Consider the following 11,609-nt stretch of genomic DNA (forward strand, 5'->3'; position numbering starts at 1 on the left):
CAGCGTTAGCAATGTTTACATTCCCACAATGCATTTAAGTTGTAAAATGAATGAATTCACGTGTTTGTTATGAATGAAAAAATAGTTACGTCAGAATGTGACCTAATTGAGAGGTCATCGGTTATCAATCAAATCGTTAAATTTCAGGTCAAAGTCGTTTCTGACACAGGTCAACAGCGATCACGACACTTTCGTGTGGCGTCTGAGATTAATATGCAACTACCCATACGTGGGTAATAAAGACTAGAACCTTATATGATACTATAAAGCGTATTATACGTTGACCCACGTGGGTAATAAAGACTAGAACCGAATCTTAAAAAGGTATATGATATATAAAGTTATCAACTGGACGAACTTAATACAGGTCTACATCTGGGAAAATGTTTTTAGATGCTATTTTAATGGGCAGATAACCCCCTCTTTTCCCAGCTGTGATTTTTCAAAAACTGTGAATGTTACCCCAAAAAAATAAGTTAATATTATGAACTAATGGAAAATGTAAACTATTTAAAAATATACCGAGGACGGTAATTATCTTGAAATTACTAAGTTGAAATTTCAAGAAAATAAGTTGAAATTTCCAATTAGTATCTTGAAACTTCAAAGCAAAATTTAAATAGCCCTGTAAGGTTTACGTAACGTACACCTGGGTAGGGAAATATTTCAACAATAGGATGTCGCGTTGTTGGGTAGTGAAGTTATACTCCATACATGGGTTACAATTTTGGGGTGTATATTATCACCAATATTATGATTTCATCATAATGATAAATTCATCTCCATCACTAACATTATATGCATACAGTTTTCGATTAGGGTACACCATGCGTCTTGGCCCAAAATTGAGCTCTGTTTCGTGGTAGAAAAGAACCCATTTGGCCGGAGGTTGGCCTACAAAGTTTGTCAGGAACTTTTTGAACTGTTTTACAGTTTGATTGACACAGACGTCCATTTCTTCTTGCCTGTCATCTAAGATCACAGTCACTTTACAGGAACTTGGAGGTTTCATGTCTATGTTTACTAGAGCGTCGAGTTTGCCGTAGCGAGCTTCAAGTTCATCATATCTGAAACAGACAATTACATTGCAAAGTAGCGTTCGCTCGTCATGCCGAAGACCCGGGTTCGATTCCCCACATGCAGGGATGAGAATGAAGTTTTAAGAAAAACTCTGAAAACTAGCCGAAGCTCCTGATATTTAGGCAGTTTAGACCTTTAAAACTGGCTCAGAAATGACAATATCATGAACACAGCAACCATTAAAAAACTTTAAATCTGCTGAAACACATTCATACAATTGTCAAGGGATTTAGACGAGTCACAAAAATTATCCTTGGCCTTATGAAATCCGCGGAATATTCTCATCCCAGCCACATGGGTACAATGTGTGAAGCCCATTCCTGGTGTCCCCCACCGTGATGTTTCTGGAATATTGCTAAAGCAGCATAAAACCCAATTCACTCACTCACATCGATAAGTGCCTCACAGCAAATACAGCCATGAACTAGTCCAAATGACAAGATCATCAGTTTTATAATAAAAGCAACTTGATTTCCAAACAGAAGCTGAAGGGATTTGTAGAGTGGTGGTTAGTTTCAGCTAAAAGTATGAGTGAGGTACACTGGACAAATCAAGGTCCAACTGTTTCACACCGCAAAAATGGAACCTGTAATTCAAGACCTTCCAACAACACATGTAACAGAATTCAGTCTTTATGAACAGAAGTAACAAATAACCAAAACATGGCTCACACATTGTACCCAAGTTGGGAATCAAATCACATCTTCCGTGACATCACAGAAAGAGCACTTCTACAAGTGGTCTAACTATTCAAAGCTGGAAAGGCAGGCGAGCGAACGAACGAACGATCAATCGATCGAATATTGCTTTTTCGTATCAGCAATTCTGGAAAAGCAAGGTGACACACATCCTCGATGATGTCCAGGGTATACGTTACGATAACTCTCCACTATACCCATCTACGGCTTGGCCCGATGATTTTATTACCTCTCTTGGCTGGCTCCGCATTCTCACAGTAGCCAATCAGCTAAGCCGCCGTTACAACCGAACTTGTCAGTGTCAACAAAGATAGAGGTCGCAGCCGCAAAGGTTTGTTCGCAGTGCGACTCAGATTTTTGGGGAAATCATACAGACAATTTTACAGGTCTGAAACTTTAAAAAAATATATGCAAGAACTTTCCACCTCTTTCAGCATCTGTGTTGCCAAGTTTAATCGGTTAGATAATTTAAGAAGCGAAAGTGAGTTTTGATTAGTCCGCTCAACTTCCCAGCGTAGACACCTGATTGGATAAGAAGCCAGCCAAGGGACGTAATAAAATTATCCGGCGGAACTGTAGATGCATCCAGGGTATAGTGGAGAGTGATCGTAACGTATACCCTGGAGATTATCGAGGATGAGGTGACACATGAATGAGACGTACCGTGTTGGCTTGTTATCGCCATCCATGTAGTGTCTCACAAAGGCTCTCTCTGCATCCTCCCTCTCCTGGGCAGGCACAATGCTTCCATTCAGATACACAACGTTGGGGGTCCGTGCTATCATTAGCTGACGCCGCTTCTTGTCGGGAATACCCTGGAAAACACAGCAGGCAATGTGATGCAGAGAGCTACAGAGATGAATAGACACAAGGACAGATAGTCAGACAAACAAATCAGGGGTTTATCTTTCCCTTCAAAAGTAGGATCGACCAGAAATATGAGGGTACTGTAGTGTGGCGTGGTGTGGTGTGGTGTGGCGTGGCAAAGTGTAGTGGCGTGGTGTAGCATGGTGTGGTGTGGTGTGGTGTAGCATGGTGTGGTGTGGTGTGGTGTAGCATGGTGTGGTGTGGCGTGGTGTAGCATGGTGTGGTGTGGTGTGGTGTAGCATGGTGTGGTGTGGTGTAGCATGGTGTGGTGTGGTGTGGTGTAGCATGGTGTGGTGTGGTGTGGTGTGGTGTAGCATGGTGTGGTGTGGTGTGGTGTAGCATGGTGTGGTGTGGTGTGGTGTGGTGTAGCATGGTGTGGTGTGGTGTGGTGTAGCATGGTGTGGTGTGGTGTGGTGTGGTGTGGTGTGGTGTGGTGTGGTGTGGTGTGTGGTGTGGTGTGGTGTGGTGTGGTGTGGTGTGGTGTGGTGTAGCATGGTGTGGTGTGGTGTGGTGTGGTGTGGTATGGTGGTACAGTGAATTTTAAACATTTGTGAGTACTAGTGTTTGGAATTGGTTGAAATCCCACAATTGATGATTGCTTCATTACCAATGAACAATCATCGAAGAAATATTGGTTAGCGTCATTTTTCAGATTTTCCTATCCAGGTTGTTACTGCAGAAAAGTATAACATCTTGCAACGTGCTACATTAAAGTGATGACTAATATATCATGAACATAAACTTCCTGGAGTCTTAGAGAAACATTCAGTCATGACTTTTCAGTTAGTGAAGTGAGTTTTCTAAGAAATAAACATGTTTTCAGGCCCTGACAACTTCTAAGATATGTTCCATTGTCAAGTATTTCAAAGACAGTAGTTCCAAAATCGTTTATGTTCGATTATGAGAAAATGTGATCGATTGATTGGTCGTTTGGTCACTGCGACCAATCTTCGATTATTTCAATTAATCGGAACACCACCAGTGAGTACTAGACTGACATTTATGCTTCACAAAAAACCCTGCACATGAAAGGCCAAACATGTAGACACAAACACAGACAGGCAGATTGGCTTACAGACAGTTAAACAGACAAACATAGTTGATGAATGGACACACAATCAAATAAGTGAGTGGGTGAGTGTGGTTTTACACCGCTTTTAGCAATATTCTATCAATATCACGGTGGGGGACCAGAAATGGGCTTTAGGGATTGTACCCATGTGAGGAATGGGCGTGATGTGCGAATGCTGTAGCCCAAGGCTACCTCACCTACCGCCCCACACGATCAAACAAACCTACACAGGCAGGACAGTACAGACAAACTTGTTGACTTAAGAAGATCTACCACCTTTGACCAGTTTGATGGGCATTTTAGAAGTTGAGTTGATGAAGAATAATGACAATTATTATGGACATACAACTTCTTTTATTCTGTGGAGGCGACGTTTCGACATAGGTTCTAATATCGTTGTCGTCATCACTTGCTTGACAACGACATTAGAACCTATGTCGCAACGTCGCCTCCACAGAATTAAAGAAGTTGTATATCCATAATAATTGTCATTATTCTTCACCTTTGACCAGTTGTGACTTTCTCACCTCAAACAGTGGGATGCCGACCACTCGGACATCGGTCAGAGCTGGGAACAGTCTTAGTTTGTCAATCTCCTCCCACTTGCTGATGCATGTCTTGTTGATGTTCAACACACACAGGTGGGGGAAGGCTGCAGCGATTTCCTCCTTGTCTCCCAGTGATGTCAGCTCACAGGTCGTCAAGACCAGGTTCTTCAGCTGGGTAAAAGTGTGGCCCAGTTGTTTTATCTGGGACCAGTCTGTGACGTTGTTGCCGTTGAAGTGGAGCTTGTGTAGAGAAGGGTAGGAGAAGTCGTCGGGGATGTTGATGAGGACGGTGTAGTCATTCAGGCTCAGGTGCAGCTCCGTCAGGCTGTGAGGAATGTAAGTAGTCTGAGGCTATCATCACAAATCTTAATGCTGTAGCTGGCTCCTGTCTAGTTAATAATCTCAATAAACGTATTTGTCAGGGAGTAGAGTGGAGGGTAGATAAGTGGGGTTAGGTGTGGTGGTGGTGGTGGAATTGGTGTTTAACGTCGTGCTTGAGAATAGCCCACTGAGATACCATGCCGTAGTGAAGCATGAATACCCCACTCAGACACATTATACTGACTTCAAGCCGACCAGTCCGTGTACCCATTTATGCCGAGCGCCAGGCAAGGACCAACAAGTACCATATTTTAACGTCTTTTGGTATGGCGGTCGGGATCGAACCGACCTTCCAGCTCTCGAGGCTGGGACAGCTCTAACCACTACACCACAGGGGGGTGTAGGTTTGAGTGAGGATGGGTGGGGGGGTACAGGGGAGGTAGGTTTGGTGGTTGGGTAGTGTAGGGTTGGTTTGGTGGTTTGGGTGGGCAGTGTTGGGTGTAGTATTGGGTGTGGGTGGGGCGGTGTTGGGTGTAGTGTGGGTGGGCGGTGTTGGGTGTAGTGTGGGTGGGGCGGAGTTGGGTGTAGTGTGTGGGTGTGGGTTGGGGTGTAGTGTGGTGTGGGCGGTGTTGGGTGTAGTGTGGGTGGGGAGTTGTGTGTAGTGTGGGTGGTGGTGTGGGGTGTTGTGGGTGTGTTGGAAGGTGTAGTGTGGGTGGTGAGTTGGGTGTAGTGTGGGTGTTTGGGAGTTGGGTGTAGTGTGGGTAGGTGGCGGTGTTGGGTGTAGTGTGGGTAGGCAGTGTTGGGTGTAGTGTGGTGGGTGGTGTTTGGTGTAGTGTGTGCGGTGTTGGGTGTAGTGTGGGTGGGCAGTGTTGGGTGTAGTGTGGGTGGGGCGGTGTTTGGTGTAGTGTGGGTGGAGGAATGAGTGGGTGTGTAGTGTGGGTGGGGGCGGTGTTGGGTGTAGTGTGGGTGGCCCGGAGTGTTGGGTGTAGTGTGGGTGGGCAGTGTTTGGGTGTAGTGTGGGTGGAAGGCGGTGTTGGGTGTAGTGTGGGTGGGCAGTGTTGGGTGTAGTGTGGGTTGGCGGTGTTGGGTGTAGTGTGGGTGGGCAGAGTTGGGTGTAGTGTGGGTGGTGCGGTGTTAGGTGTAGTGTCAGTGGTGTTGGGTGTAGTGTGGGTGGGTGGTGTTGGGTGTAGTGTGGGCTGGCAGTGTTGGGTGTAGTGTGGTGGGGTGTTGGGTGTAGTGTGTGTGTGTGGTGGTGTTGGGTGTAGTGTGGGTGGTGTTGGGTGTAGTGTGGGTGAAGCGGAGTTGGGTGTAGTATGGGTGGGCAGAAGTTAGGGTGGTGTGTGGGTTGGAAGTGTTGGGTGTAGTGTGGGTGGGCGGTGTTGGGTGTAGTGTGGGTGGGCGGTGTTGGGTGTAGTGTGGGTGGGCAGTGTTGGGTGTAGTGTGGGTGGGTGGTGTTGGGTGTAGTGTGGGTGGGCAGTGTTGGGTGTAGTGTGGGTGGGCAGTGTTTTAAGGTGTAGTGTGGGTGGCATTGTGCAGTGTTGGGTGTAGTGTGGGTGGGCAGTGTTGGGTGTTGTAGTGTAGTGTGGAGTGTGGTGGTGGGTTTGGTGTAGTGTGGGTGGAGTGTTGGAGTGTAGTGTGGGTGGTGTTGGGTGTAGTGTGGGTGGGGTGTTAGGTGTAGTGTGGGTAGGCAGTGTTAGGTGTAGTGTGGGTGTAGGCAGTGTTGGGTGTAGTGTGGGTGGCGGTGTTGGGTGTAGTGTGGGTGTGAGAGTGTGTTAAGGTGTGAGTAGTGTAGTGTGGGTGGGCAGTGTTGGGTGTAGTGTGGGTGGGCAGTGTTGGGTGTAGTGTGGGTGGTGTTGGGTGTAGTGTTGGGTGTAGTGTGGGTGAAGCAGTGTGTAGTGTGGGTGCGGTGTTGGGTGTAGTGTGGGTGGGCAGTGTTGGGTGTGTATGGTGTGGGTGTAGTGGTGTAGTGTGGGTGGCAGTGTTGGGTGTAGTGTAGTGTGGGTGGGCAGTGTTGGGTGTAGTGTGGGTGGGTGGTGTGGTAGGGGTGTAGTGTGGGTAGGCAGTGTTGGGTGTATGTAGGTGTAGCTGGGTGCAGTGTTGGTTGGGTGTAGTGTGGGTGGCTGGAGTGTAGAGTGTAGTGTAGGGTGTAGTGTGGGTGGCGGTGTTAAAGTGTGGTAGTGTGTGGTGTGGCAGTATATGGTGGGTGGGCAGTGTTGGGTGTAGTGTGGGTGGGCAGTGTTGGGTGTAGTGGGTGGGGCTGGAGTTGGGTGTAGTGTGGGTTGGCAGTGTTGGGTGTAGTGTGGGTGGGCAGTGTTGGGTGTAGTGTGGGTGGGCAGTGTTGGGTGTAGTGTGGGTGGGCGGTGTTGGGTGTAGTGTGGGTGTAGGAGCAGGGGGTGAAGGCTTGAATTGTGGTTGATTGGGAGGGGGTTGGTTGAATTGTGATGGCTTTGGCTTTGGCTTTGAATAATAATTATGACACATATTCAGTATTGATTTTTTTCCCACTATATACTAATTTAATTCGCTTAATTCGATATGGTTGAGACCTATGCCCGCTCCATTCAGTTGAACTGCCAGCATATACCAGTTACCTCTCCAGATGTCTGAGACCTTGGGTGCCTGTTGTCTCTACTGATGTCAGATGTCTTGTTATAGAAATGTTTATCACAAGACCTACCCAGGGAAAACTTGGAGGATGTGAACAAGGCTGCCCCAGTCGATGTGGGTGTGGTTCAGAACCAGCTGTTTCACCCCCGGGAACACAAGGTCAGGGTCAACCAGCTCCTCACAAAAGGACAGGGGGTTAGAGGTCAAGTTCAGAAATGTCAAGTTGGGTATTTCCTTGATAACTTTAAAGACCTGTAAGCAGAAATAAATCACTGTCTGTCTTGGTGACCTTGAGAGATGTGGTCTGAATCAACGAGCAAGTAAGATAACTTACCATGCATATCATTCGGAGAATACTTTCAAAAATAACTAAAATGACTGACTGAGTTTGGTTTTACGCTGCTTTTAGCAATATTCCAGCAACATCATGGCGGGGGACACCAGAAATGGGCTTCACACATTGTACCCATGTGGGGATTCGAACCCGGGTCTTCGGCATGACGAGCCAACGCTTTAACCACTAGGCTACCCCACCGCACATGTAACGCCGCAAAATGACATGTAACATATGTTCGTCACAATGTCGCAAAGGCAATTTCATTACAATCAGACAGTGTACCATTATCGTTACACAAAGTTGTGAGGATATTCCATTACCGGTCACATAAGAATGACATTCACCCAAACAAATCATAACACCACTTATGACTGACTGACTGAGTTTGGTTTTACGCCGCTTTTAGCAATATTCCAGCAATATCACGGCGGGGGACACCAGAAATGGGCTTCACACATTGTACCCATGTTGGGATTCGAACCCGGGTCTTCGGCGTGACGAGCCAACACTTTAACCACTAGGCTACCCCACACCACTTATGATATCACAAAATAAGATACATTTCATAAAAATCCTTGTCTGTTTCTTGTTTCAATGTGGAACAGAACAGACTTTTAAAAATCCTTTGTTGTTGAGTTGCCAGAATTGTGTCCTTAATATTCCTTTGTTTGTGGATTATTTTATTTTCTTGTCTCAATAACCTTTAAATCTTTAGTTTTTGTTACCTGGTTTCAGGCCACTGACTTTTCATTATTTCTTAAAAATCCTGTTTGTGTTTTCAGTAGTCTGAATAGTGGCACAGAGCCAAAACTGACTAGAACATGCACAAAGCATCATAAACATTATGAAAAGCACTTCACTTTTAAAGTACCCACTTGAAGTTGAAGCTGCAGCAGCTCTGATACATATAACACAACCATTAGGGCTGTAACGATGCATCAAAATTGTTGAGTCTCCAACAGCAATTAATCGATGGTAGAAATGAAAAACTATCGATGCATCAATAGTATGTGTGACTATCGATAGTTTAGTAATTGACTTCCGTTGATAAATGTGCAGCGCAAAATACAGGAAATACCAGATTCATTCACCTTGATTTAGAACTATCCACCCCTGTTACCACTAAACAAACTGTTTACTTGATCTGGATTTCAAGTTTCTTGTCAGTTATTAAAAGAGACTGAAACTAGTTCAACTTGTTTTTATATCAGTATAAACTATACATTCATTGGGGAAATGACTTCAAATGAGACAATTCAAGGAGAAAAATACCATTGCAATAGTATTGCAATAGTTGGTCGAAATAGACTATCACAGTAGTTTGTTGCAATAAACTGTTGCTAGCGCAATAGTTGTTTCCCCTTCAATGGTTACTCCTGACCACCATGTACCTCTGTCCACTGTGTGATCTTGTTCTGCATCAGGTCCAGTTCACACACACCCTGACACATCCTGCTTAGCTCATCACAGTCTCCGGCCAAGCCCACATCACAGTCCGTCAGGTGAAGGTTCCGAGGAAGGATGAGGTCTCCTGATTCTAAATTGCACAACAAAGTGAGTGACCTTCAAACCTTGCATGCACCGGCAATGTTCATTACACAAAGCCATTCTAAAGATTTCAAAAGCATGAGAGGTACATTAGAAGGTCATGAAATGAAATATAACATTATATGAATGAAACCAGAGAGAGAGAGAGAGTTGGGTTTTATGCCGCTTTTAGCAATATGCCAGCATCACGGCGGGGTCAGACCTCCAGATAAGATTTAGCTCATGTGGGTACTGTACCCACTGTAATTTTTTGGAGTGGGTATTATGAATGTTGAGTGGGTATTTCATTTTCCGTTACCCACTGCTTTCAAATATGTGCATATTTCAATCATATTACTCACCTAAGTATTATGTCATTGAGTAAGTTTACTAAGCAGGTATGTCCTGCCTCATATCATACCGAATCAAAACCAACTTAAATATAATGGAAATCATTTCATAAAAAATCACTCATCCTATACCGACAGCATAACACTAGTCCTATACTAACAGTACAACTTGATAGCAATCTATGTCTTTTTCATTATGCAAGCGATTTTTATAAATATATTCCGTACATCATTTGTTTTAAATTTTTTGTGTATCTAACATTTTAAATGCGTAATTGGTACGCAACAATTATTTTTCAATGCGTAGTTGGAAATTTTCTATGCGTATTTTACCCGGATACGCAGCTTATCTGGGCCTCTGGGGGTACACCAGAAATGAGGTTCACTTTATTGTACCCATGTGGGGAATCAAACCCGGGCCTTCAGCGTGACGAGCCAACACCTTAACTACTCGGCTACCCCACTGCTCCAGAGAGAGAGTGAGAGTGAGAGTGTCACACACAAAGACATGCATATTCATCAATATGTAAGACTAGTCTTTTCTTTTAACTTTACCTGATATTTTTGCAGGGCCTCTTTTGGGCACAAATACATGGACATCAACCTCAACCTCCATGTCATCAATATACTTGTGGCATATCGCTTCAACCAGTGTCTTCACTGGCTGCTCACCTGCATCCTGCTTGTCACAAGCTGCCATTCTGCAAGACTAGAAACAGCATTAATAAATATCACAGCAACTTTTACATGTAACCGTATTTAGGCCACGCAAACCTTTGTTTTATCATGTTTTCAATCAGAGGAGACTGATTTTACAAAACTGGTTGCAGATCCTTTAAAATGTTGAGTGAAAACAATGTCATAATCAATATTTCAGTACTCAAAACAGACAAACTAATATGTTTCCAATAACCCTGCAAAGCAGCAGTGTTTCATATTTCTTTGTTTAATGCCACACGTTTTATGTTGTTTGCAAAAAGGTTACATGAACTAACTTGGCACTAACAAAACTGTTTTTTTTTAATTCTTTAACACTGAATGACCAGGGTTTTTTTTACATAGATCTGTCAACCAAGCAAGCAATATACTTCTTCCTAATCCAGAATAACTAGCAAAACAATATCTAAGACCACCACATCAGCTTCCAGTATCACAGGTTAAGATATGATCTCAGGGTCCACTTACTTTTGTAACTGCATAAAAATGGATAATAAGCTTTTAACATATTAAACTGATTGGTACATTTCCACTTTTGACAACTATTATATCTTTAAATGCTCATACATTTCGGCTGACATATTTGTCAATAAATATCCTTGTGATTCATAACATACCAAAGAAAACTTTTAAAATGTGTAGCCTAATTATTGGTTTGTTTTACCAAATTCATATTAGATAAAGAACAATACTTAATTCATTTGTCATATTTAGGACATAATGTGACATCGAAGACCAAGATCATCCCCAATAGCAATTGAATTCTAAAATATTATACAGTATCACGATCTTCTAGTTAAAGATCAATAGAATATATTACTGGGATAGGATAAATAGGATACAACATATTTGGCAAAAACAAACAAGTAGGAAAGCTGTGCCAAACATGTAGATATGAACTTTGTCACTTACTTGCAAAAAATAGGAATATATCATCAATCAATCAAAGTCATTGCTATTTATAGCTTGGAGCGGCCCGAACCCCGATTTATAGATTTGAAACATCTACTATAACAAGTAGTGGGACCTAGGAACCGGAAACTAATTATGCCAGGTAAACTATGTGAAGAACAGGCCTGCTGACCTTGTGTCTACTGCCACTGTACAGTGCAAAGTTTACACACACAAAAACAAAAAACATTTCAAACTTTAGCTATTCGTACCAAACAAAATGCAAATGCAAACTTATAAACAAGAAACAAGTTTGTTTCAAGTGAGCAAAAACTGAAAACATAATGGACACGTGGCTCTTACCTACTGCTGCCTTGTGTCATGCAAAGAGATAACTTTATTTAAACTTGTGACATTGAATCAAGATGAATCAGCTGCTATTTATTGTTGAAACATTTTAGGCGGAAGTGTGAAATACGTCATAAGTTTCTGCGTTAAAACTAGACTGGTCCCCTGCAACTATATGCTTGGGATATGGTACTTATCATTACAAGTTGACACCTCTGGGTCATATTTTTCATTTAACTGCAATAT

The 11,609-nt window shown here is 43.5% G+C and overlaps 1 protein-coding gene across 1 annotated transcript; it reads right to left on the bottom strand.

Annotated features, from left to right (window-relative positions):
* Positions 1-444: 444 nt before the first annotated feature.
* Positions 445-11,467, bottom strand: LOC124262384 (tubulin-specific chaperone cofactor E-like protein). Its single transcript, XM_046696865.1, has 7 exons — positions 11,379-11,467; positions 9,963-10,116; positions 8,922-9,067; positions 7,264-7,445; positions 4,245-4,590; positions 2,442-2,593; positions 445-1,067 (listed from the first exon to the last, which is right to left on the bottom strand). Exons 2-7 carry the CDS (start codon positions 10,105-10,107, stop codon positions 752-754), a joined length of 1,287 nt encoding a protein of 428 aa, XP_046552821.1. The 5' UTR covers positions 10,108-10,116; positions 11,379-11,467; the 3' UTR covers positions 445-751.
* Between the last annotated feature and the right edge of the window lie 142 nt (positions 11,468-11,609).

This window comes from Haliotis rubra, unplaced genomic scaffold, assembly GCF_003918875.1.
Source record: "Haliotis rubra isolate DU_JTF1 unplaced genomic scaffold, ASM391887v1 Scf834, whole genome shotgun sequence".
In the NCBI taxonomy this organism is placed as follows: domain Eukaryota; kingdom Metazoa; phylum Mollusca; class Gastropoda; order Lepetellida; family Haliotidae; genus Haliotis; species Haliotis rubra.